The sequence below is a fragment of the Talpa occidentalis genome, unplaced genomic scaffold, assembly GCF_014898055.3.
Source record: "Talpa occidentalis isolate TD23 unplaced genomic scaffold, MPIMG_talOcc4v2.1 talOcc4.11, whole genome shotgun sequence".
In the NCBI taxonomy this organism is placed as follows: domain Eukaryota; kingdom Metazoa; phylum Chordata; class Mammalia; order Eulipotyphla; family Talpidae; genus Talpa; species Talpa occidentalis.
The window spans coordinates 53,883,106-53,910,042 of record NW_023601104.1 but is presented as its reverse complement, the minus strand read 5'-3'; the positions used below and the strand labels follow the sequence as shown (position 1 = coordinate 53,910,042).

The 26,937-nt window shown below is 38.8% G+C and overlaps 1 protein-coding gene and 1 long non-coding RNA gene across 5 annotated transcripts in view; one reads left to right on the top strand and one right to left on the bottom strand.

Annotated features, from left to right (window-relative positions):
• The window catches only part of MIA2 (MIA SH3 domain ER export factor 2), an 86,276-nt gene extending 80,405 nt beyond the window's left edge, over positions 1 to 5,871 (bottom strand). For both annotated transcript variants that reach the window (XM_037503236.2, XM_037503237.2), the window contains exons 1-2: positions 5,370 to 5,871; positions 2,665 to 2,798 (exon numbers count right to left, since the gene is read on the bottom strand). In XM_037503236.2, the coding sequence (XP_037359133.1) occupies positions 2,665 to 2,798; positions 5,370 to 5,484 (249 nt within the window). In that variant the 5' untranslated portion in view covers positions 5,485 to 5,871. The remainder of the gene's footprint in view (positions 1 to 2,664; positions 2,799 to 5,369) is intronic.
• LOC119239036 (uncharacterized) overlaps positions 1 to 26,937 on the top strand; it is a 46,146-nt gene that overhangs the window by 17,814 nt on the left and 1,395 nt on the right. For all 3 annotated transcript variants that reach the window (XR_005123727.2, XR_008549820.1, XR_008549819.1), the window contains 3 exons: positions 5,329 to 5,512; positions 8,184 to 8,277; positions 25,258 to 25,288. This is a non-coding gene — a long non-coding RNA (uncharacterized LOC119239036). The remainder of the gene's footprint in view (positions 1 to 5,328; positions 5,513 to 8,183; positions 8,278 to 25,257; positions 25,289 to 26,937) is intronic.

Below are 26,937 nucleotides of genomic sequence, written 5' to 3'. Positions count from 1 at the left end.
TCATCAAAATAGTAAATACCTATCGAGTCCTCCATGGAGGATTTAATTCTATTCAACTACCAAGCTACCAAGGACCTACCTTGGTAACACAGTTCCTCTTAATCCAGTTTACATGCAGGATGTCACCGAAGAGTGAGGGCTTCGCATAATCACTCTCAGCCCTTTTTCTCTCCCTGTTAAAATCTAAAGACTTACTTTGTTTGGTCCTTTGATCCAGCATCATTACACCTCAATTGTGATTCTGCCAGCTCTCCAGTTGCTATAACTATTTGGAAACTGACATGCTACAGGTGATCTTCACAAAGTTGTTCCTTAAGCAGCATGGACGAACCAAAACTAAGTGTGCTTGAATCTTTTCCCTAGCTTCAAACACTGACATTATATACTGCGGAACTATTATTTTCACACAAAGATAACAAGAGAGAATGTTTTCTTTCCCTCTTATGATATTACTGTGTCAGTTTTTGCATAGCTGCATTGGATGTTTACAATGCATTCAAGACACAGACAGGCTTGTTTGAGACACAATAAGCTGTAAGGAATCTTGGAAGTTGCAGCAGCCAGGCAAACAATTCTGGCCAGTAACAGTCAGAGGTTCGGTTATACAACCCCTGAGTGTAAAAAGAAGAATAGGTCCAGGATATCTGCTTCTTTAAATGGCCTTCACAAAGGATACACATGGAAAGATCTGTCCATAGACAATGTGCAAATGATAATGTTGGTCATACTTGCTCAACTTGGTAGTATAATTACTTACTATAACATCTTTTCATTATAAAATATAATGATACTATCAAAGTTACAAGCCTATTTTCAACTGAGAATATTGATCATTAATATTCCTATGTTATATATTCAGAGAGATGATTCAGGCTTGTAGGAGTTTCAGTGTAATAGGATTTTAGGCAAAATAAAATGCTCTCCCAATAGTTCTTTTTCCATGAAAAATTCATATACCTCATTTCATTAGACTTCTTTTTTTTTAAGATTTATTTATTTATGCGTATAAGAGCTGAGGTACAGGCCAGAGATGCTGGGGTGAGAGGATTCACCAGAGACAGAGCAGGTTACAGAACAGGCAGATTGACCAAGGTACACTGCTAAGAGGAGCAGCGGGCGAGTCAGGAGAGTTCTGCTGCGCCATGTGGGCTGCTCCCTGGCCTGCAGGGGATCGAACTTGTGCTGCAGAGGCTACAGACAGCTTCATAGGTTGCGTCTTAACCCTTTGCACCACTAGGGAGGCCCTCCTTAGACTTCTAATCTTTCTGAGAATCTCTTCAATAACAACTCAGTCCTTTGCTCAGAAAGACATGTCTTCTAATCTGATTAATTTAACTTCCCAATCTTTCTTAAACTTAGCACTGAGGGATAGCTAGGGTTGCCCAGTCATCCCATAGCCTTTACTGATGTCACTAAAGTCTCTCAAATTAAATATAAAATCTAAGCATACAATTTTAAAATAATTTCAAGGAATTCTTAGTACTCCATCCCAATTACACTGACTTCCCAAAAGTTACTTTTATAGAAATTCTGGAACTACCAGTGAACATGGCCATTTTGTTTGTTTAAAAATGTCTATGTGTACATCCATCTATCTATCTATCTATCCATCTATCTATCTATACATAAACATGTTTAAAGATATGTATATCTATATATAGCTTTGAAATTTTTAGATAGAGCTCTTTTAAAAATGGAAAGAAGGGGCCTCCCCGGTGGCGCAGCGGTTGGGCACTGGGTTGCGAAGCTGCCCGCGGCCTCTGCGGCGCCGGTTCGATCCCCGGCTGCTCCCGGGCCACAGGAGGAGGGTCCCACATGGCGCGCAGACCTCTCCTGCCTGCGCCCGCTGCTCCCCTCAGCAGTGTACTTCGGTCCTTATGCCTGCTCTGCTCCCCGCTCTAGCTCTGGTGAATTCTCTCACCCTCCCGCGCTTCTGAATGTACCCAGTGCATGTGTAAACAAAACAAACAAATAAATAAATAAATAAAAACATGCCTCTATTAAAAAAAATAAATAAAAAAAAAAAATGGAAAGAAGGTCCTCCCTGGTGGCACAGGAGTTAAAGTCTCAGCACTATCAAGCAATCGCCAGCCACTGTGGCATGAATTCGATCCCCAGCCAGGGAGCTGACCCACATGGTGCAGCAGACCTCTCCTGTCTTGCCTGCTGCACCCCTCAGCAGTGTATTTCAGTAGATGTGCCTGTTCAGTGAATCCTCTGTCTCTGTTGAATCCTCTCACCACCACCCCCAACTCTGGCCTATACCCCAGTTCTAGTATGCATAAATAAATAAAAACAAATCTTAAAAAAAAATGGAGCGACTCCCTTGGTGGTGCAGGTGGTTGAGCACCACGCTATGAATCAGTCCGCAGCCTCAGCAGCACCTGTTCATTCCCGGCCGCCGGATGAGGGTCCCAAATGGCATGGCAGACCTCTCCTGTTGCTCCCACTGCTCCCCTCAGCAGTGTATTTCATCAGTCTGCCTGTTCTGTTCTCCGCTCTGTCTCTGGTGAATCCTCTCACCTTCCCGCACATCTGGCCTGTACCCTGGTTCTTGTATAAATAAATAAAAAGTAAATCTTAAAAAAAAAAAAAAGGAAAGCAGGTATCCTTGTACAAGCTGGTCATTTATTCTGCTTTCAGTTTTTAGGATTAGATACTTACACTTCCTGCCCACAAATCTTCTCTTTCTCCTGCAAGTTTAACATAAACAGATATCTCTTCTCCCTTGGTGAAGTTCAGGAATCTGCAGTCAGTTCCTCTGTAATCTCTTATGGCCAAGACTCTGCTTATTAAAGCTAGGTAGACATGTAAAAAAAAGAAACACATTTTAAATTACAATCTTATTTCTCCTCCATCTATTTTGCCCTTCTCCAGCCCAGTCTATGTATTTCCAAATGCTAACTTCTTCATATAATTTATGGCTTCAAAAACTTACATATACTTCTAACTGCACACAAATCAATTCTGAACTCTTTGGCTTGGTATCTAAGACTGTCCATAACCTCGTCCCCCTTCCCTATTTAAAAAGATTTCCGGGGCTTCCCTGGTGGCACAGGGGTTAAAGACATTGCTGCAAGCTGTTGCCAGCCATTGCAACAAGAGTTCGATCCCCAGCCAGCCAGGGAGCAAGCCAGATGACACAGCAGACCTCCCCTGTCTTGCCCGCTGCTTCCCTCAGCATGTATTTCAGTGCATCTGCCTGTTCTGCTCCCCACTCTCTCTGGTGAATCATCACACACACACACACACACACACACACACACACACACACACACATACACACACACACACATACACACACCCCTCCCTGCCCCCGCACCTCTGGCTTAAGCCCCAGTTACTGTATGCATAAATAAATAAATCTTTAAAAAATTAAAAATAAAAAGATTTCCTCTAAAAAGACAAGGCCCATGGGCCAACTATTGATCCCTGTCTTGCAGCAAGGGAGGAGTGGGGGAGAGAGAAACGGGGGAGCTGGGTGATGGTACTTGAGTGAACTATTGATGGGAGTGCTGCATCTAAGCGAGGGCTGCACCTAAGGAGAGCAATGACTATAGAAAGATGACCCACGATGTAAGAAAATAAATATATTTTTAAAAAATAAAAAGACTTCCCCTCATTTCCTTATCGTCAAACTTTTTTATCCACTGTCCCTGAAATCTGACATTATCATTCTTCTGTCATCAGGGAAGGGAAGGAAAAGATAGTTTTCTTCCTGGGACCTAACTATATTCCAGGCATTATGATAAGCTCTTTCATAACTTTAGTTGATTAAATCCTCAAAACAGACCTTGGAGCTAAATAATCTCACCTCAATCTAACAAGTGAGTCTTTAAGTCTCAGAGAACTGGTCATATATCTGATAAATGGTGGAGCCAAATTTGCACTGAGGTTCTTTTCACTGCAACATCCGCCTTCTGTAATCTGAGCTTTTCCTTCTCCTAAGATTAGACACTTGTCTCTCTTCATGGTCAGATCAACCCTGTGTTCTCCAGGAGACTTCCCTAAAGGGTCCAACCTACTTTGCTCCTTTTCTAAACTTCAACATTACCAGTTATCCTTATGTTGCTTTGCTATTTACTATTTCATATTGCCCCGTACTCACCCGGTATTCACCATTCACCAGAATGAAAATTCCTGGAGGGCAAGAAACTTACCTGACACTTCATTTTATTCCCTTAGGTATACACCACCCACCCACGCGGGCCCAGCACATAACAGTCCCTCAATAACTATGAATGATTGTAACCACATATGCTAGATTTAACCCTTCACAATGCTTAAAGTAATATACAGACAATTAACTAAAACAATTATACTAACATGTTAAATATTTTAAGTCATGCAGTTAAAGTTAAAATAATTTACTATAAATTTGAATATGCCCTTTCCATGTTCTCTTCTTGGCCCTAAGAAAACTAATGAGGTTGTAAATATGAAAGAAAGATTTATTATTGTTGTAAATATCATCTAGTAAGCCTTCCCCTATATTAAATTACATACCCAAACGGTTAATGAAAATGTAGTAAGTAAAGATTTATTTACAACCCCCCAAATTAAACATTTTTTAAATAGTTATTATTATAAATTTATTTACAAATTATGGTTATCCTTATGATATTTTGTATTTTTAGTTTACATGTTACAAATCAGAAATAATTCTCATATACTATAAAGACAACTTACTTAAAGCATTTCTTAAAAATTGGGATGTAATTCACTTGCACTATAATGCTAATAACAGAAAATAAATTAAGTTCTTAAGCAATAAAATGAAAAATAATTTCTCCTTGTAGAAGATAGAGGAATTTTAATATTCAAGGATAGAAATAATTTTATGTACTCTTAATGCTGATTTCAGTTTTTTTCATATAATAAGTAAACACAGACATGACTAATATTTGATAAAGTTTAGACAGACTAAATTATGATGGCTTGAAATAAAAACATTTTTGAAGATTCATGAGAATCAGAAAGTGATGTTTGTGAAATGGAAACTAAAAGGCATAAGGGCTTCATAAATAAAGCTGAAATTGCTTGATACCTTTTAAATACAAATTGATTATATTTCTCTTAAAAAGTAGTAAAAGCACTGATTAGTTAGTTTTTGAGTAATGAATTTATATCTTTAAAATTTCTGATATATTATGTATCAGGTTAATCATTGGTCCTTTATATATTTACATTAAATACTATCATAAAATATTTTGCGTCTAGCTTTTCCTATTGATACTGAGCTATACTTTCTAACTTCAAATATTTCTCAATGGTATAAATTCGCATTTTTATCATGCAAGTCCACAACAACATTTTATGTCATTTCAGAGTAAGAGGAAAAAGAAGGAAAAAAAGTAAAGCAAACTTACTTTCACATTCCAAGTCACCACATTTTTTAAAGTCGGCCAGCAGTTTTGTGCCTTCCAGACACTTCATCAGCGAAACAACCAAAAGGAGGATCCTGTGAATCCCAAGCAATGCCATGCTAAAGCAAGCAGGAAACCCAAACAAGGTAAGCCAATTGTTTAGGCTGTAAATATTCAATCGAAATAGAAGATACCCTGCTCTCTTTACTAATTATAAGAGAAAAGGGTTTTATTACCTCTGTAACTACATTTTTCTGTATATAGAGCAGGGACAAACACTGTCTGTTCTCAATCTGCAGTGTCAGGTATCCAGATAATACTTAAGAGTTTAATAATTAACAGGGATTTTTAGTTGGACTTATGTCGTAATTAAGGTGGCCGGTGTGAAACAGTCTTGCTTAAAGGCACCTTGTATTCCACCAGACAATTCTTAAGCAAATCTTCACAAAAATCTCTTTCTGTTAAAGTCCTCAGGTAATCAGTCAGTAATTACAAACTAAGTATTTACTGCTTACAAAAATCAGTATCGGTAGAAAAATTACATAGTTTTATATAGAATCAGTAATAATTTATGTTAAAAGCATGGTTTTGAAATATTACTATGTGTTATTTGAAAAAATATCCCATTTTCATATGTTATAAATCTTCAGTGTTACTATAAAGTTGAAACATAGTGGGCTTCCAAGGTGGCTCAGGGGTTAAAGTCTCAGTGCTATCAAGCTATCCCCAGCCACTGTGGTATAAGTTAAGAGCCCCCAACTGGGAGCAAGCCACATTGCACAGCAGACCTCCCCTGTCTCCCTAACTGCTCCCCTCAGCAGTGTATTTCAGACAGTCCTCCTGTTCTGTTCCCCACTCTGTCTCTGGCGAATCCTTTCACCCCCCGCACCTCTGGCCTAGATCCCAGTTTTTCTGTGCATAAATAAGAAAATAAATCTTTTTTAAAAAAGGTGAAACATTTAATAATAGTTAAAATGTAGTAAGTACTAATTATATTCCAGGTATTATATTAAACATTTAAATATATGATCTGATTTAATGCTCACAACTTTCTAAGGTAGGTTGTTATTCCCATTTTTGCAGACAAGGAAACTGAGGTATATAGAGATGGGTTAAACCATTTGCCCAGTGTCACATAGTGAGTGGAGAAGAAATTTAAACATACACACTGTGATGTCCCCTGCCCTAACCTCTATGTTTTACCACTAAGAATCAAGTCATGGGCCACAGAAAAATGTCTACACCATCAGTATCAATACTCTCCCAGCAGTAGTAGGTACATTTTTATTACATGTATTTAAAATTGTATGCATATTTATTGGAAAGAGAATGAGATGTCTGAAAGATCCTCTTCAGTATCGTGGGAGTACATAATGTGATTTCAGCTTGTGTTCATGTAATGTTGGAACATTTCTATATTTTTTTTACTTTTTTAAAATCAGTGAGCATATGCCATTAAAAAAATAATAAGGCTATGAAAACCAAGTTACTTGAGTGTTATTGTCACTTAAAAGGGATCAAAATTCTATACTGGATTTTTGTGTGTAACACTATATCTCAGTAGATTTTGGAAACCACAGTTGTTCTATTTTAATCTTGAGAAAGTAATTTTCTAAACCTTTCTCTGCTGTTCCTTTCCCCTATATTTGGGCATGCCCGCTTATTTCAATACAAGTTTTTTAGAATGCAGTCCTTGTGTGACACCACACTCCCCTCTAGCGCCTGACAGAAACAAGACAAATACCCGGTCCTGAATAAACTATAAACTAAATGAAGTCCTTTTGCTTTCATGATCCTAAAATAAAAAAGGTGTGTATTTTGTTTGCTTGTTTTCCAAAAACAGTAACTAAAAGGAAAACTGTTCTGTCAGAGCAAATATTTTTTACATTTTTAAAAAGAATCTAACAACATGAATTTGAGAATCTTTTGATCTGCAATCAGAGCCGTACATAGCTATACACACTCAAAAAAGTGTAGATTAGTTTCCCCAAACACTTTTGCATATCTATAAACTATGATGTCAAAGATATGTAAAGAAGGATTACCTTTCTTCAGCTTCAAATTTTGGTACAAAATTATTTGCATAGTTTATTATATCAAACAAGAATATTTAATAACCATATTAATGTATCCTTTTTGTATTCAATATTAAAGACATTATAGGTAAATTCTGTACTAATTAAATGATGTTCTAAGTTAAGAGACAGAAGAACGCAACTGAATTTAAATTTGTCTATTGATTTGTGAAAGGAAATTTGGGTCAAGACAAATAACGGAAACGCTCTTGCCCAACATACCACCCTGAAGAGATTTTCCCCTACTAAAAGCATTCCAATTTTCTTGCTATTTAAAACATTCAGATGATCTCATTTGTGTTCAGATAATTTTTAAAGATTTGTTTTTATGCATACAAGAACTGGGGTGTAGGCCAGAGGTGTTGGGGAAATGAGAGGATTCACCAGAGACAGAGTGGAGAGCAAAAGAGGCAGCTCTACTGAAATACAATGCTGAGGGGAAGAGCAGGCAAGGCAGGAGAGGTCTGCTGTGCCATGTGGGTTAGCTCCCTGGCTGGAAATCGAACTTATTTTGCAGTGGCTGGTGATAGCTTGATATTGCTGAGACTTAACCCCTTCCATTACCCGGGAAGTCCCAGAGAATTATTTAAATATAATTTAGCAACATATCTGAAAATGTGGTAGCACACTGGTAATAAGTATTTAATTTAATGAAACCAAAGTATCTATTTCAGTTAATTCAGTATGGCTAAGTTAATAAGGCACATTAGTTTACCTAATTAACTGCGTATGCATTTTGCAGATGTAGTATTGTGTTAATATGAAAATATAATACTGCTGCCGAAAAAGAATTCATGATAACAGGAAGACAGCATTTTTCAGAAACAACTCAGGAGGTAAGAGTATCTACTGTATAAAGATAAATAATAAGTCATCAAAACTACACATGTATAATGTCTTGGAGATAATACCATAGAGCATCTCTTTCAATGAGATTGTAAAGACATGTGAATGCTGCAGTCCTACTGCTTGATGATGTTATTTCTGATATTTTATATACTATCTTTTCTACAGTTTAGGTTTCCTAAACTGTGAATGCATTTTCTTCAGCCAACTGCCTGTTACTTTGACAATTTATAAGACAGAGAAATTTTACTACAAGTTTCTTGGGAAAAGCTGAACTGACTGAGCTGGAGTGGTTTTTGTTTGTTTAACCAGGGAGCAGGCACTAGAACAGAGGATTTGGAACAAGTTTCCAGGGTAGCAGTTGTGATGAGAGATAAGGCTTAGGAGAGACTAAAATTCAAGCTTTTGTGGAAGACATGGAGATAGCCTCCCAATCCCCTTTTTAAGGTAGATGTTCTGCTCAGCTTCAGGGAGTGAAGTCTGCACACAAGATCAAGCTGCTACTTCAAGGTCTACTACTTCAGCTTCAGAGAGCCATCTTATCCAAATCACCGCTTTTTGGTTGATGTAGTGAATCTAGTGAATAAATAGCAAGAGAATACAAGGGCATGGTCATTTCAGCCTAATGTGGAACACTCTGTCTGACAGGCATTCCTCACTACAGAGATTTGTGGGCCCGCATTGCATTGACTTTCCCATCTGCTCAGTTCTGCTTTCTCCCCTCTCATAAGTTTTGATCCCCTAAACCCCAAACTCTTCTCAGCCTCTAAGTTCAATCTTAGAACTTAGTGATCCACAGATATAAAAAGAGATGGCAAAACATGCACATTTCAGCCCATCATTTGAGCTCTTCTTACCTTTGTTGTTTTTGTGTTACTGAAGCCCATTTTAATTCTGCCCACTTTATCTCACGCTGTCTGTATTAGGGTCCTGTGAGAAAACAGATAGGTATTCCATTTTGAAGGATGGCACTCCACAAATGATGGAAGAAATTGTAATGAAAGACTATTTACAAAGGTGTTGACAGGGTTAAGGGAAACCGGTAAGGGATATTACATTCCCAGGTATGAAGGAGGGGTGACCATTGTCTGGAAAGAGCTATAGTAGAGAACTAAAAGCAACTTGAAGCCTTTGGTAAAGGAACCTGGTCAAAATTTCTTCACTCAAAATTTCTTCACTCTTCTATTTTCTGATTTCCTGAGGGCACCTCATATTGAATAAATCCACTTAGATGTCAGAATAAGGCAACCCTCTGAAGCAGTTCTAAAGGTCTATGTCCAGAGACAGAGAACAGTAGCAAATAGTGATAGCAGATTGGGAGGAGCGAAAAAAGAATACATGTACTGTCATTATTCCTTTACTCTGTGTTTTTGAATAATAATGTGTATATTCTCTACATCTAGTCCAACATTCATATAAAACTTACTGATCAGGGGACTGAGTTGATTGGTCTCAGCAGAGGGTGGGAAAGGAATTTAATGTTTGTGGAGCACAAACTTTGTACCAGTGAGCTTAATATTTCACACACAAATCTCATCTTCCAAGATAGTTATTAATTATTGAAGGCCCATAATGTGTCACTCGCTATTCTAAGGACTGGAGATACACAAGTGAACAGGACAAAGTCCTTGCTTTCATGGACCTTGCATGCTGATGAAAGGAGACAGACAGGCAAACAAATAAATGAACAAGATAACTGCAGGAAGTGATAAGTTATTATGGAGAACATTGTCTACTTGGAAGGAAGTCATCTCTGGAGAGTGACATTTGATTTAAGATGGAATACAAGGATGCAGAAAATCCTGTGCAAATGGAAAAATTAATGAGGAAGTTATACTTCATTGTCTGTAGTTTTATTACCAAAGGTTTACAGAAAAAAAAAGAAGCTATATTGGATGCATTCCAGTATGTCAGAAACAAGACTTTAAGGTAGAAATGAACTTGATGTATATAATCAAGAAACAAAAGGCAGGTAGGGAGTAGCAGGAGATGAATAAGAGATGAAGGCAGAGGTCCAATCTTGCAGGAACTTTTGGCTTCAAAAATGAGTTTTATTTTTTTTTATTTTTATTTTTTTAAAGATTTATTTACTTATTTATTTATGCAAGCACTAGGTACAGTCAGAATCGTGGGAGCGTGAGAGAATTTACCAGAGCCAGAGCGGGGAGCAGAGCAGGCAGACTGAAGTATACTGCTGAGGGGAGCAGCGGGCAGCAGGAGAGGTCTGCGCGCCATGTGGGACACTCCTCCAGTGGCCGGGGAGCAGCCCGGGATTGAACCGGCGCTACAGAGGCTGCCGGGCAGCTTCGCAACCCAGCGCTCAACCGCTGTGCCACCGGGGAGGCCCAGAAATGAGTTTTATTTTCATTTTAATGGGAAACCAAAGAAGTTTTAATGACAGAAATGACATTATTGGGTTTTTATTATAAATTAACCTTTTTTTTTGTTAACATCTACTTATCCTACAGGCCTTTTAAGTTAAATCAGTTAATGAGTTCACCACTCAATATTTATTGAATGAGTGAAAAAATGTTTGCATGAATGAATAAATTAATTCATTTCTTCTCCAGGGCATAACTCGTCATGCCTCATGGCTAAATAAAATTTTATCTTTGTCTCTGTAACTCAACTGCTCTCCATTTCCTCATTTCTTTTTTTTTTAAGGACTTATTTATTTATGCATACAAGAGCTGGGGTACGGGCCAGTGGGGGGGGGCATGAGAGGATTCACCAGAGACAGAGTGGGGAACAGAACAGGCAGAATGACTGAAAGTACACTGCTGAGGGGAGCAGCGGGTGAGTCAGGAGAGGTCTGCTCCGCCATGTGGGTTGCTCCCTGGCTGGCCAGGGATGGAACTCGTGCTGCAGAGGCTGCTAATTGCTTCATAGTGCAGTGCTTAACCCCTTGTGCCACCAGGGAGGCCCCTCATTTTCCTCATTTCAACAAGAAAGTCAAATAATCTTTTCGAATAAACTTTTCTTTTCAATAAAAAATTTGGCCAAAAAAATTGGATCCCATCTTATTGGTAGTATTAGTTTCAGCAGTAAAAATGTAACTATCAACACCCAAAAGAAAACTTTTGGATTCCCAAACACCATAGGGGATGCTTAACAATTTTAAGAACTAAAAAAAAAAAAAAAAAAAAGACAAGTTAAATAGCCACTTCTCCAAAGAAGACATATAGATGGCCATCAGGCACATGAAAAAATGCTCATCTTCACTTATTAGGGAACTGAAAATCACAATCACAATGAGATACCCCTCATCCCTGTAAGAATGGCCCAAAAGACCATAGACAACAAGTGTTGGTGATGACGTGAAGAAAAAGGAACCCTCCTGCACTGTGGATGTGAATTTAGACTGCTTCAACCCCTATGGAAAACAATATGGAAGTTTTTCAAAATATTAAAAATAAATCTCCATATGATCCAGCAATTTCACTCCTAAGTCTGCCCGAAGAATACAACACCAATTCAAAAGGATATACATACTCCTATGTTCATTACAGCACTATTTACAATATTCAAGGTATGGAACTAACCTAAGTGCCTAAGTGCCCAACAACGTATCAGTGGATAAAGAACTATACACAATTGAGAGAGAAAGAGAGAGAGAGAGAGGAAATCTTGCCATTTGTGATAACATGTGTAGGGAGTTACGCTAAGTGAAATAAGTCAAAAGGAGAAAGACAAACACCTAATGATTTCATTTATATGTGGAATATAAAGAAACAAAACGAAGGAACCAACAAAACTAAACCAAAACAGGGCCTCCCTGGTGGCGCAGCGGTTGAGCGCTGGGTTGCGAAGCTGCCCGCGGCCTCTGCAGCGCCGGTTCGATCCCCGGCTGCTCCCCGGCCACTGGAGGAGGGTCCCACATGGTGCGCAGACCTCTCCTGCCGCCCACTGCTCTCCTCAGTGGTGTACTTCGGTCCTTCTGCCTGCTCTGCTCCCTGCTCTGGCTCTGGTGAATTCTCTCACCCTCCCGCGCTTCTGACTGTACCCAGTGCTTGTATAAATAAATAAAAATAAATCTTTAAAAAAAAAAAAAACTAAACCAAAACAAACCCTAGATATCTGACTACAGAACTTGAGACTACCAGAAGTGGAGGGTGAGGAGTAGCAGCAAATGAGGGCGGCAACCGAATAGATTGTGGTGGACTATGGGTGCTTTGGTGGGTGTGACTCTATTCCCCTTAATCATATACAATATTTTAAATAACAATGTCACCTCAATATAAATAATAAATTTAAAGATTAAAAGAACAGCTTATATGGGTTAATTTTATATACTCTTACAGCATCCCCCAAGACCATCCTCTATCACTCCTTGCTGCCATTACTCCCCCACTTATGTAACTTTTCCTTCTTGTCTCTTTTGGTGTCCATGTCCCTAAGTAACCCCCAAGTTTCTTTAATAAAGAAATTAACTCAAAATCAGTAACCTCCCCCACTTCTTTCATTTATCTACTTTTTTCAAAATGTATAAAGTCACTAATACTACTGTTTTCCTTATTTTTTTTCTCTTCTTTTCCCTAGAACATAGAAATAAATGTCCCCATCAATAGACTCATGCTAGAACTTTTAAACTACTTAACTTCTTGGAGCCTCAAAGTCTTTGTTCACAGAAAGACTTGCATAAATGATCTCCATAATTATTTCCAGCTCAGATATTCCATGATGCTCTGAAATTACACTGACTTCTGCATTCAGAACATCAAATTAGACTTAGTGAAAATTCTGTTAATGAGGAGGTCCTACCTGATTTCTAAAAATTGATTACCACATATTGAAAATAAGTAAAGTAGGTATGTAGAAACAGTCCACTATATTAGACACAAGGGATTAGGATATGAAAATACCATGAAATAGTAACAAAAAATAAAATAGATGTTCATTCTCTTATTTAACAAATAGATTTTGAATATCTGCTATCTTCCAGGCATTGTGCTAAGCATATTGTACACATGGGAAGGAAAAGCAGACAGTACCCTTGCCTTCATGGTGATTATAACCCATGGAGGAAGACAAACAAGACATCTAAATTTAAGAATATGGATAGATGCAGGATAGTAGGGATTGGTAATTGATTCATTGTTTTAAATGAATGAAGAAGGAAATAGTCAAGGATGACTCAATTTCCTAGTAAATAACCTAGTGAGAGTGCAGAACGGAATATCTAGGATACAATATATTTAGTTATCAAATCTCAATTTTTTAAAGATGTATTTATTTATGCATACAAGAACTGGGGTGCAGGCCAGAGGTGAGGAGGTGAGAGGATTCACCAGAGAGAGTGGGGAGCAAAACAGGCAGATCTACTGAAATACACTGCTGAGAGAGGAGGGGGGCGGTGGACATTGTGCCATGTGGGTTAGCTCCCTGCTGGGGGGGGTTGGGGGGGATGAGGGAATGATGAGAGGGATATGGGGATCTAACTCAGTCTTCACTAGCTGGGGATAGCTTGATAGCGCTAAGACTTTAACCCCTGCACAACCAGGGAGGGCCCTTGAGTGTCTCTTGATTTAGGTTTATCTGATTCTTTTTCCTAACTAGACTAATGTTGTAGATTTTTTCATAAACAGTGTGCCCTTCTCATCACAGCATAGCAGTGGGCACATGTAGCATTATGTCTAATTATCAATGTTGCTAACCTTGATTACTTAGTTCAAGTGGATCTGCTAGCTGTTTCCAATGTAGAGTAACTATTTTTCTATGCATTTATTTGAAAGGAGTTACTAAATCCAGCCTACTTTCAAGGCAAGGGAATTTAGTTCCATCTCCTGGAGGTAGGAATATCAAAGAATTAACTGTATTAATGGTACTGTCAAAGAATCAACAGTAAGCTCTCCCAACAGTAAGAAATATGGCTCATTATAATATATTCACTCATTTGTTCAGTCCTACTATAAATATAGATGCAAAGTAGTTTTCAAAATTGAGAGCCCATACCCTGGGCTTAGATTAGAGTTAGATGTTTTACATACTACTCTTTTTGTCTGTAGCTGTATAGTATTTAATCAAAACACTCTACAAAGTAGGTCAACTACTTTCTTTCCCATGTATGGTTATGCCATACATTTGTGACATGGTTAGATTTTGTGCCATAGGCTACATTCCATCTTGTTTCCTCTACCAGCCAAATTAATTTTTTTAATTTGCATACAGTAAAATTAACTTTGTCCCATACAGTTCTATATGTTTTGACAAATGCATAAACACAGATCCACTAGTGCTGTACCATAAAGAACAGTTGGGGGTAATTTTTATGTTACTATTTAAATCAAAAACTTATTTGGTCTGAAATATGTGGAAAATTCTTAGCTTTCTCAACTCTCTTTAAGAAACTTATTAATTTTTAGTGCAATAGAAAGATAGTTAATATATGGGCCTCCCCTGGTGGCGCAGCGGTTGAGCACTGGGCTGCGAAGCTGCCCGCAGCCTCTGCAGCACTAGTTCGATCCCCGGCCACCGGTGAGGGCCCCACATGGCGCTGAGACCTCTCCTGCTGCGCCCACTGCTCCCCTCAGCAGTGTGCTTCGGTCCTTCTGCCTGTTCTGCTCCCCACTCTGGCTCTGGTGAATTTTCTCACCCTCCCATGCTTCTGACTGCACCCAGTGCTTGTATAAATTAATAAATAAATCTTAAAAAAAAAGAAAGATAGTTAATATATAAGATATTGAAAGCAAAATAAATATGTATTTTAATCTTTGCAAGATAAAATTTCTGTAAAGTTTATCTTTAAGCCTTCCTACCAGTTCGAAGTTGAGACTACTTAATCAAATACATGTATCTCTTGCAACTTATTTTCATTAGGGTTATATAAATTGCATATCTAATATTTAGTATACAAAAGGAAATGCTAAATAAAAATCAATTATTGGACTTACCAAGCTTAATTAAACTCATTTGGAAACGTAATAATTGATTTAAAAACTTTCTCACGTAAATAATTGCTAGGATCCATTCTGGTCCCATTACACTGTCAGGCAACTTTGAGTACTCTTACACACTATTCTCCAAATAGGTTTGACTCCTAATGAAGTGTTGGCAAAAGGTAGTGATAGGAAGGGGAGAGAGAAACAACAGGAAGGTTAGGAAGGAAGGAAAAACAGCAGCCTCAGTTTTTGCAGCCTTAGGTGAGGGTTGAATGAGTTAAGGTGGGTCCAGCTTGGCTTTGTGAAAATGAATTCTACTTTGCCTCCGCAGTTGGCCTCATGCAGCAAAAGGAACTAGAAATGAAGTGAATCCAGCAGGCAGTACCCTAATTTATGCATACATTTATTCTTCTCCTAAGCCTCCATTTACAGGATAACAGTAGTGACACACCACACATGCACTTGCTATGTAGTATTTTTAAAAAAACAATAAGAATGTAACTTCAAAAGTAAGCATATAATACCATGTTAATTGATCAAATTCTATTAAAGTACTGCTGATAATGAAGAAAACAAAGAGAATCATTTGAGAAGATGCTTTTCAAGGCTTTGCCCATCAACTATAAGTTTCAGCCCACTAAATCCACTGTACCCATTCTTTTTTTTGGTACCCATTCTTTTTTGTTAATATTTATTTATGCATACAAGAGCTGAGGTGCAGACCAGAGAAGTGGCGGGAGGGGGGTGAGTGGATTCACCAGAGACAGAGTGGGGAGCAGAACAGGGGTTAAGTCTCAGCATTATGAAGCTGTCCACAGCCACTGCAGCACAAGTTCGATCCCCAGTCAGGGGTCTAACTCACATGGCACAGCCGACCTTTCCTGTCTTGCCTGCTGCTCCCCTCAGCAGTGTATTTCAGTCAATCCATCTGTTCTGCTTCCTACTCTATCTCTGGTGAATCCTCTCACCACTCCCCTCCCCCACACGTCTGGCCCACACACCCCAGCTCTTGTATGCAAAAATAAATCTTTTTAAAAAACAAAACTGTTTTTTTATTGACATTAACACTGCATTATAACATATGTTTCTGGTGTTCATTGCTGGGAATCAACATATGTACGTATCACATCACATAAAGTTCATGGCTGTAAGTCCAAATAAGTCCATTTCCCCCAACCTCCAATTTAGCCATCTCCAAGGGGGACCTTTCCTCTTGGTAAACCACTAATAGATTTTATAGCCCAAAGGTTTATTGTTATTTTGTTTAATTTACCTGTTAGTTTTCTCTGTATACCACATATGAGTGAGATCATATGGTGTTTGTCTTTTCTGTCTGGCTCATTTCATTAAGCACACTTTTCTCTAGGTTCATCCACATTGTGGTAAATGGCAGGATTTCATCTTTTTTATAGCAGAACAATATTTCATTTTGTGTATATTACCACATCTTCTTTACACATTCTTCAATTAATGGACACCTGTGATTAGTCCTTTTGCACTTTTCAGCATGTGCATTATTGGAAACAACACTAGAAAAGACCATAATATTTTCACTAGTATAGCTATGTAGAGTATGATTCTGTGACTCAGCTCAACAAGCAAAGTACAGAGATAACTCTCTGAACTCGTGGAAGAGTAATGAATGAATCATTCTGCAGATGACTTCTGTATGCTTATCCTTCACAGCCTTTATTCCTTCTCTTACCCTCACTCTACTTCCTCCTTCAAAAAAATACAACTTAGATTTTGTGAAACACAAAAATTTGGGAATTAAATTAAGGACTCCAGACCAATGGCATTTATCACTATAGCTAGGTTATAAAAATATAGAAAAGGTTTTCCTATGTGAGTATGTACATATGTATAGATGTGTACATATATGTATGTAAAATATTTTTTTAATTTTTTAAAAGATTTATTTTATTTATACAAGAGCTGGGGAATAGGCCAGATTTGGGAGGGTGAGAGGAGACACCAGAGACAGAGGGGGGAGAACAGAACAGGCAGACTGACTGAAATACACTGCTGAGGGGAGCAGCGGGCGAGACAGGAGAGGTCTGCCATGCCATGTGGGTATCTCCCTGGCTGGCGGGGCTCAAACGCACGCTGCAGAGGCTGCAGACAGCATCACAGCACTGCGCTCAAATGCCTGCACCACCAGGGAGGCACTATAAAATATTTTTTAAAAGAATAACTTCATCAGCTTGGTATGAGTATAAATGTTATGTAAACTTTAAGAATATCATCAGTAAAGTGAGGCTTCAGCTATAATTAAGATTCCTATTGTCACAAAATAAATATATGACATACTGACAAGATTAAATAAAATGAACAGAGAAGCTTTGATTTTATCACTGAAGCTTTCAGAATATCCAGAAATACTTTTGCAATGTAGCTACCCAGAATAATCTGAGAACAGTTTGAGATAATAAATATTTAGTGAAGAAGCACTAAACTTCTACTTGGGAAAATGCTAAGTACCTGAAATTATGTGTTACTTTTGTTTGCTGTACTATTATTATTTGGCTGTGCTATTTGTTTGAAATGTATAAGCATTTGACTTCTGATAGATCACTAAATTATAACTTTATAGAACTATAACAAAATTGATCATACCCTTCTCATAAATTTACAAATTGCCACATCAGCCTCCATGGACACATATATTATTTCCACATTTTTGTGTTAGCTATATTTCAAAAACGGTTCACTTACTAGATGATGGGTACATGTAATTCGCAAATTATGTCATTTAAAAAAATTATTTTGTAGAAGAACTAGAGTGTAGGCCAGAGGCACAGGGGTGGGGGATGGGGGTGAGAGGCTCCACTAGAGACAGAGTAGGGAGCTGAATAGGCAGATTCACTGAAATACACTGCTAAGGGGAACAGCAGGCAACACAGGAGAGGCCTGCTGCACCACATATGGGCCAGCTACCTGGCCAGCGATCCAACCATAGTGGTGATAGTGCTGTGACTCAACTCCTAGGCTACCAGAAAGGTCCAAATTATGTCATTTGAAATAAACTTACCTATGTGGTTCCAGAATTGAACAACTCCTAATAGTCATTATTAAATAGAACTATGATAGGATAAGCTATGTTGAATAATAAACAAGCCACAAAATCATGTGACTTAAAACAGCAGTGCAATAGTTATGTAAGAATAAAATGAAAGGGCCTCCCCAGTGGCGCAGTGGTTGAGCGCTGGGTTGCGAAGCTGCCCGCAGCTTCTGCAGCACCAGTTCAATCCCCAGCTGCTCCCCGGCCACCAGAGGAGGGTCCCACATGGCGCGCAGACCTCTCCTGCCGCCCGCTGCTCCCCTCAGCAGTGCACTTTGTCAGTCTGCCTGCTCTGCTCTCCACTCTGGCTCTGGTGAATTCTCTCGCCTCCCGTGCTTCTGACTGTACCCAGTTCTTGTATAAATAAATAAAATAAAATCTTTAAAAAAAAATAATAAAATGAAAATATTAATTCTTTCCCAAAAATCAGTAGCTAGTTTCTCACTTACAGATTTTGTCATGCAAATTTCCTTGGTAGTTTTCTTCCACACGGTGACTCCAGGATCTAAAATTCTTCTATTTTGTGATTTTGCCATTTTAAACATGTGGCCTCTATGGTCATCACAGAAGAAGAGTATGTGTAAACAATACTACTTGTGTTTTTTTGATTTTTTAAAGATTTATTTATGCACACAAGAGCTGAGGTACAGGCCATAGAAGCAGGGGGGTGAGAGGATTCACCAGAGACTGAGCGGGAAACAGAACAGGCAGACTGACTGAAATACACTGCTGAGGGGAGCAGCGGGTGAGACAGGAGAGGTCCACTGTGCCATATGGGTTGTTCCCTAGCCAGCTGGGGATCGAACTCATGCTGCAGAGGCTGTGGATTGCTTCACAGTGCAGTGCTTAACCCTTTGCACCACCAGGAAGACCCACTACTTGTGTTTTTATGGTCAGGCCTGGAGGAATGTCTCCACTATAACCACTGGACAGAACCCAATTAGATGACAATCTGTGAGGAATGCTAAAATGTGCACCCAGGAAAAAGAAATACTTGGTGTCAATTTAGATAGTTTGTACCTCAAAAACCTTATAGCATGGTTTGTACAAATATCTGTTGGTAGTCCTGAACCAGACTGCAGAAAGACATGTAACACTTATCTTAGCCTCTATGATTTCAATAGCCATGACCTCTTTAAATGAGCATTAAATTGTGGACTATGAGTCTGAGGTCATTTTCCTGACAGTATGCACTGTGTCCTACCCTTGACAACTGTCCTATGTGCCTGTTAATGCAGAAAGACATGCTTAACTCTTAGCAGAGTGGAAGTGAGATTGATACTGTCTTCTGACAACTGAGGAGTACAAGAAGTCAAATGACTAAATAGAAGGTCACCTCCTCGCCCCATCCTAAAAGTAAGCCAAAGGAAGGTTTGGGATAGCCCAAAGATCTCAAAAAATAATTTTACATTTACTCTAACACATGGAAGAATGGTTAAGCCATGAAGTTCTAAATCAGTAACATCTAATAGAAATAAATAGTGCATCACATGTGTAATAGTCAAGCAGCTACATTTTAAAAAGATAAAAAGAAACAGGTGAAATTAAGTACATTTTATTTAAAATAATATATCCATGGGCTCACTGGTGGTGCAGGGGTTAAAGACAGCGCTATCAAGCTATCGCCAGCAACTGCAGCATGAGTTTGATCCCCAGCCAGCCAGGGAGCAACCCAAATGGCACAGCAGACCTCTTGTGCCTCACCCTGCTGTTCCCCTCAGCAGTGTATTTCAGTAGATCTGCCTGTTCTGCTCCCCACTCTGTCTCTGGTGAATCTTCTCACCCCCCCACACCTCTGGCTTACACCCTAGTTCTTGTATGCATAAATAAATAAATCTTTAAAAAAAAACCCTAATGTTGCCAAAATATCATTATTTTATTATATAACTGCATTAATTTCCATGTACTCTTGTAACAAATGACCACAGTGACTTAAACAAGTTTATTTGTTCATTCATTATTTACTTTCTGTAGGTCAGAAGTCCAACCTAGGTCTCACTGGGGAAAACAGGGTGTCGCCAGGGCTCCATTCTATTTTGGAGGCTCTAGAAGAGAATTTGTTTCCTTGTATTTTCCTGCTTCTTAGAAGCCCCTTCCTCTATTTTCAAAGCAAATAATTTTGCATATTTTTCTTTTTTTTTCTATAGTCATATCTTCCTATTTTTAAGGACTCAATGGATTTCAATTTAACTACATGAGTTGGGTAATTTTCTAATCATATGATATATAAACAAAATAAGCATAATTTTACTAGCTCATAGTATATAGTTTTTAAGTAGCAAAAAGCAGGAAAGTTATGTCTACTGTGTTAAGATACTTCTGCATTATCAGAGAACCCAGTGGTGAGGAGAATGCAGTGCAGTGGAAGGCAGAGTTTATGCTGTCACATTGCTAATGCTGATCTGCTATAGTAGATGAGTTAGAAGCTTCTACAGTTCCCACACAGATTTCTGAAAAGGGTGCTTGCAACCTTATGAATCAGACTTCTTTACTTTTGATCATAAGAGAAACCATTATTTCCTATGAATCTGACAAACTACCAGGGGTAAGCATACTATATCATGTATTTTGTTTACTAAATAGTTGGCACTATTTAGTAATAACAATTAACTACTCTGTTTGATATCCCTACATTAAGGGATGGTAATGTGATCTGTAGAAACTCACCAACAGTTACAGTATATAAAATTCCTTTAATGGTGAAAAATATAGAGCTCTAGGGAGGTTATACAACATAGAAGCTAATATGGTATCATCCCTACAGTGTGCATTTGTCTGGGGGGAAATTCACTAACTGGGGTAGCAAACAGCCCATAAATCTCAGTGGCTTAACACAATAAATACTTGTTTCTTGTTTTTACAACTTGTTTCTTGATGTGAACTGTCCTTGAAGCAACAAAACTGTAACTGTGATAGAGATGAAAAGAGATAGACAACTACACTCAATGCTGTTTAAAACAAGCCTGAAAAAGGTTTTTATTAAGGTCATGACTCACCTAAGTATGAGTTGGAGGAGAGGGGTAACATTTCCTCTTCCTGTCTGCCAGGAATAATGATTATACACCATTGCCTCTGACATAGAGGTGGAGCTTCTGAGGCACCAAAGTTCCCAACAGGGACAAGGAACTGTGTTGATATCCTGACAGAGGAAGAATTCTGCTAGGCTCGTGAAGCTTTTGTTGCCATTCCCAAGGGCACATTGTTTCTGTCTTGGCCCCCATTCTCATTTGACAATTTTTCTAATGTCTACTAATTCTTCATTTTTCTTTTTTTAAAAAAGATTTATTTATTGGGCCTCCCCGGTGGTGCAGCGGTTGAGAGCTGGGCTGCAAAGCTGCCTGCAGCCTCTGCAGTGCCAGTTCGATCTCCAGCCGCCAGTGAGGGTCCCACATGGCGCACAGACCTCTCCTGCTGCCCGCTGCTCCCCTCAGCAGTGTATTTCGTCAGCCTGTCTGTTCTGCTCCCTGCTCTGACTCTGGTGAATTCTCTCACCCTCCCGCGCTTCTGACTGTACCCAGTGCTTGTATAAATAAATAAATAAATCTTATAAAAAAAAGATTTATTTATTTAGGCAAACAAGAGCTGGGGTGCAGGCCAAAGATGTGGGGAGGGTGAGAGGATTCACTGTGTCTCTAGAGAGAGACACAGTGGGGAGCAGAATAGGAGGACTGATTGAAATACACTGCTGAGGGGAGCAGCAGGCGAGAGAGGAGAGGTCTGCTGCGCCATGTGGGTCACCTCCCTGGCCAGGGATTGAACTCATGCTGCAGTGGCTGCGGATAGCTTCACAATGCTGTGTCTTAAACCCCTGCACCACCAGGGAGGCCCTTCACTTTTATTTTCAATCGAGAATATAGGTCAGGGATTAAAAATCATTCAAACCTGTCAACCTAGAATAATAAAGATATGTAACAAATATCAAGGCATTCCCTTAATTTTTTCTAGTCAGTGCAGTAGAGATAGAAAACAGAATAGTTAATTGTTATTACCAGGCTGCTCTAGAGAAGTAGAACCAAGAGGAGAGACTAAGAGAGGTAAGTGATTGATTGATAGATAGACAAATAAAGGAATTAGCTGAAAAATCTCAAGATCTGCAGTCAACAAGCTGGAGACCCCAGTCCACGTTTGGAGGCCTGAGAACCAGAAGACCCGTCGTTATAAGTTTCAGTCTGCAAATCAGCAGGCTCGCTGCCCAAGAAGAGCCAGTAATTCAATTTTCAGTCCAAGGGTTGGAAAAAACTCTATAAGCCAGCTTATAGCAATTGAGTAGAAGGGAATCCATTCTTATACACAGGGGTGGGGGGCAGCCTATTTGTTCTATTAGGGTTTCTCAATTGATTGGATCAGCATTAAGGAGGACAATCTGCTGGGGCTTCCCTGGTGGCGCAAGGGGTTAAGATGAAACCTATGGCTGTCCGCAACCACTGCAGCACGAGTTCAATGCCTGACCAGGGAACGACCCACATGACGCAGCAGACCTCTCCTGACTCGCCCACTGCTCCCCTCAGCAGTGTATTTCAGTCAGTCTGCCTGTTCTGTTCCTTGTTCTGTCTCTAGTGAATCCTTTCATCCACACCTTTGGCCTGTACCCCAGTTCTTGTATGCATAAATAAATAAATCTTTAAAAAAAAAAAAAAGAGGACAATCTGCTTTACCCAGTCTACACATTAAAGTGTTAATCTCTTCCAAAAACATTCTCACAAACACACCCAGAATGACATTTTAATCAAACATCTGTGCACTGGTGGCCCAATAAAGCTGATGAAGTTTACCATCACATAATCCAAAGAGCAGAGGATGAAGCTAAATGCTTGTTTAGTATTGTTTCTATTATTGTGAAATGAAAATTCATCTTATTGTCTCCTGTAGTCCCAAAAAATAAAAAAACAAAAACTTCAGGGGCCTCCCTGGTAGTTTAAGAGTTAAGTGTCAGCTCTGTCATGGTATCTCTGCTGCAGCCTGAGTTCGATCCTGGCCAGGGAGCTAACCCACATATGGTGCAGCAGACCTCTCCTGTCTCTCTTCTGTTCCCCTTCCAGTGTATTTTAGTAGATCTGCCTGCTCTGCTCCCAACTCTGTCTCTGGTGAATCCTCTCACCAATCCCTGGGCCTATATCCCAGTTTGTCTGTGCATAAAAAAAAAATCAATAAATTTTTTTTTAAAAGATTTTATTTATTTATGCATATACAAGTTGGGTTCTAGGCCACAGGTATGGGGGCAGGGGGCAAGAGGATTCACCAGAGACAGAGTGGGGAGCAGAAAAAGCAGCTCTACTGAAATACACTACTGGAGAGTAGCAGGAGAGACAGGAGAGGTCCGCTGTGCCATGTGGGTTAGCTCTTTGGTCTGGGATCAAACTAGTGCTATAGTGGCTGCTGATAGCTTCATAGTGCTGAGAGACTTAACCCCTCGCACCACCAAGGAGGCCCCTAAATCAATAATTTTTTTGATAAATAAATCTTAAATTATTTTTCAGGAAGAAAAAGTAAACTCTTGTAAAACACTGACACATACTCAAATGATTGGAGAGAGGAAAATGTCATCTATTTTGACATTAAAAAATAATAAAATCACAATCTCTCATAAGCTCCAAGTAATAAGACCTATACAAAACGGCTTTCATCACATCTTTAAAAAGATCTCAGGAGTTAACATAAACCCTACTTTATTAGCACAATTAACAATTTCAGGTAACAAGTGAAATAAAGTCAAAAGGATCCTAGCAGCCCTCTGCTGGAAAGGGTGTATGCTGAAGGCATAAACAGACTAAAAAAAGGGCAAGAAATTCTTTCAGAATGTATTTGGCAACAATAGCTCTAGAAATGATATATAGGTTGGAAATTCAAACAGGTTGAAGGGAGAAAGGGGATTTGTCTTGAAATAATGTTTATATAGGAAGCTCACTGTTTTTATTTAGCCTACAAGTATTAATAGGGTGGCTAGAGTTTATGAGGAAGATGTAGTCTCCTGAAACACCTCTTGGCAACCCTGCTGGCATCTTCACCTTAAATGCAAAAATGAGGCAGCCCAGAAAGATGAGCAAGGATCTTGTCTTTTGAATTTTTATGAAAATTTCAAACATACACCAAAGTATATGAACTTCATGGATATGAGAGTATAATAATCTTTATGTATCCTTCATGAGGCTTCAGTAATGACCAGCTTTTTGCCATTTTCATTTTACCTGTTCCCCACATTCCCAGCTCCTATTTATGCATGACATACAGTAAATGCTCAACCAAATATTTGTTGAATCTAAGATTATCATCAGTCCTTAAGAGAGTAAAAGAAATCAGTTAAAAAAAAAAAAAAACAACAAAATATGCTGCCTATAACACAATGCCTTAGGTTTCAAAATTTATGTAAATGGAATTGTATTCTTTTGTTCCTGGCTTCTTTTGCTCAATATTGTGGTTGTAGAACTACATGCAGTTGTAGTTCATTTATTCTAGTTGCTGAGCAGTATTCCATGGTATGAATATTCCACAATTTATCCACTGTATTATATTAAGGGACATTTGGGTTATTTACAGATTGAGACACTATAAATGCCATTAGAGACATTGTGTATCTTTTGGGAAACAATGCATACTTTTCTACTGGAGGTATACCTAGAAATAAAATTGCTTAGATATAAGATAAGCAGAAATCTATTTCAGTAGATAATGCTAGTTTTCTAAGGTGCCTATAGATTTCTCACCAGGAGTATATGAACATTTCCTTCACTCCAGCCTTACCAATCTTACTGGATATTGTGTATTGTGCTGAGTGTCTATTTCTGGAATTTATTCTTCTTCATTGGTTTGACTATATTTTTTGCACCAGTAAGTCTTAGTTTTACCCTTGCTTTTTTTTAAAAAAAAATTTGATATCTGGTAAATGTTTATTTTGTTCTTCAACATTTAACTCTTTACCTTTTCTTATTCCATGTACATTTTAAAAACATCTTGCTAATTCTCCTACATCCTTATCTCCCCACCCCTCTCCGAATGCTGCTGGAACCTATACTGGAATTGTATTGACTCCACAGATCAACTTCGATGACACTGACATCTTTATAAGTGAGTCTTTCATTGATTGAACCTGGTACACATCCTTCCAGTTACTTAATTCTTCCACTATTTCTCTCATTAACTTAGTATTTTTGGTCTTCCATTTTTCCCTTCCAATCTTCCTACCACTATTTATTTTTTTTTCTTGCCTCATAGTACTAGGATTGTCCATCCAATAAAATATTGAAAAAAAGCAGTAAATGTGGAAATCCTATTTTGTTCCCAATCTCAACAAGTAAATATTTTTAGGTTATCAACTGACTTCTCATCTTCATAGTTAAAGCAAAACAGAAGTGGAAGAGAAATAAGACTGTATTCAGTAATATTAGTGTCTCCCTTTTCAAATTCTGAAGTACTGTGCATTGTTAATTTGTTATTTATATACAAACTGCATTCTACTTTATTTTTTTTTTAAGATTTTTTTAATTTATGCATTTAAGAACTGGGGTGTAGGCCAGAGGTGTGGGGGGTGAGAGGATTCATCAGAGAGAGTGGGGGGCAGAACAGAAGGATCTACTGAAATATACTGCTGAGGGGAGCAGTGAGCAAGACAGAAGAGGTCTGCCACACCATGTGAGTTAGCTACCTGGCTGGGGATAGTACTCATACCACAGAGGCTAGCAATAGCTTGATAGCACTGAGATTTTAACCCCTGCACCATCAGGGAAGCCCCATTGTTCTTTAATTCTAAACATACTAATTCATAGGAAAAGTGAAGCAATTTTAAATGTGTATGATCTCAGATCATTTAAAATAAAAACACAAACCAACAATCATAGTGGGATATATTAACACACATCTTGGTAACTGATAGTTGACAAAAAAGCAGTAAGGATTCTAAAAGATTTGAATGGTACAATAAAATGGGCCTAATTGATAGAAATTAAACTGAAAATGGCTACAAAATCAAATTTTCAAGGACACCTGGAATAGTTACCAAACTAAATCATGTGCAAGGCCTTTTAACAACTCTCATTAAAATCTGAAAAGTTGGGCCTCCCTGGTGGTGCAAGGGGTTATGCACCACACTATGAAACAATCCGCAGACTCTGTAGCATGAGTTTGATCCCCGGCCTGGCAGAGAGCAACCCACATGGTGCAGCAAACCTCCTCTGTCTCGCCCACTGCTCCCCTCAGCAGTGTATTTCAGTCGACCTGCCTGTTCAGTTCCCCACTCTGTCTCTGGTGAATCCTCTCAGCCCCTGCATCTCTGGCCTGTACCCCAGCTCTTGTATGCATAAATAAATAAATCTTTAAAAAAAGAAAGAGGGCCTCCCCTGGTGGCGCAGGCAGTTGAGAGCAGTGCTGTGAAGCTGTCCTCAGTCTCTGCAGCGCTGGTTTGATCCTGGCTGGCTGGCAAGGGTCCCACATGGCACCGCAGACCTCCCCTATCTCTCCCACTGCTCCCCTCAGCAGTGTATTTCAGTCTTTCTGCCTGTTCTGTTCCCTGCTCTATCTCTGGTGAATCCTCTCACTCTCCCGCACATCTGGCCTGTACCCCAGTTCTTGTATAAATAATCTTTTTTTAAAAAAAAAAAGAGAAAAAAAATCTTAAAAAATAAAAAAAATCTGATTTTTCAATTAGAATATGTTCTTTAACAGCAGACTTATTAGATATCAATAAAATATAACTAGAAAATTCCCATATTTGTATTTGC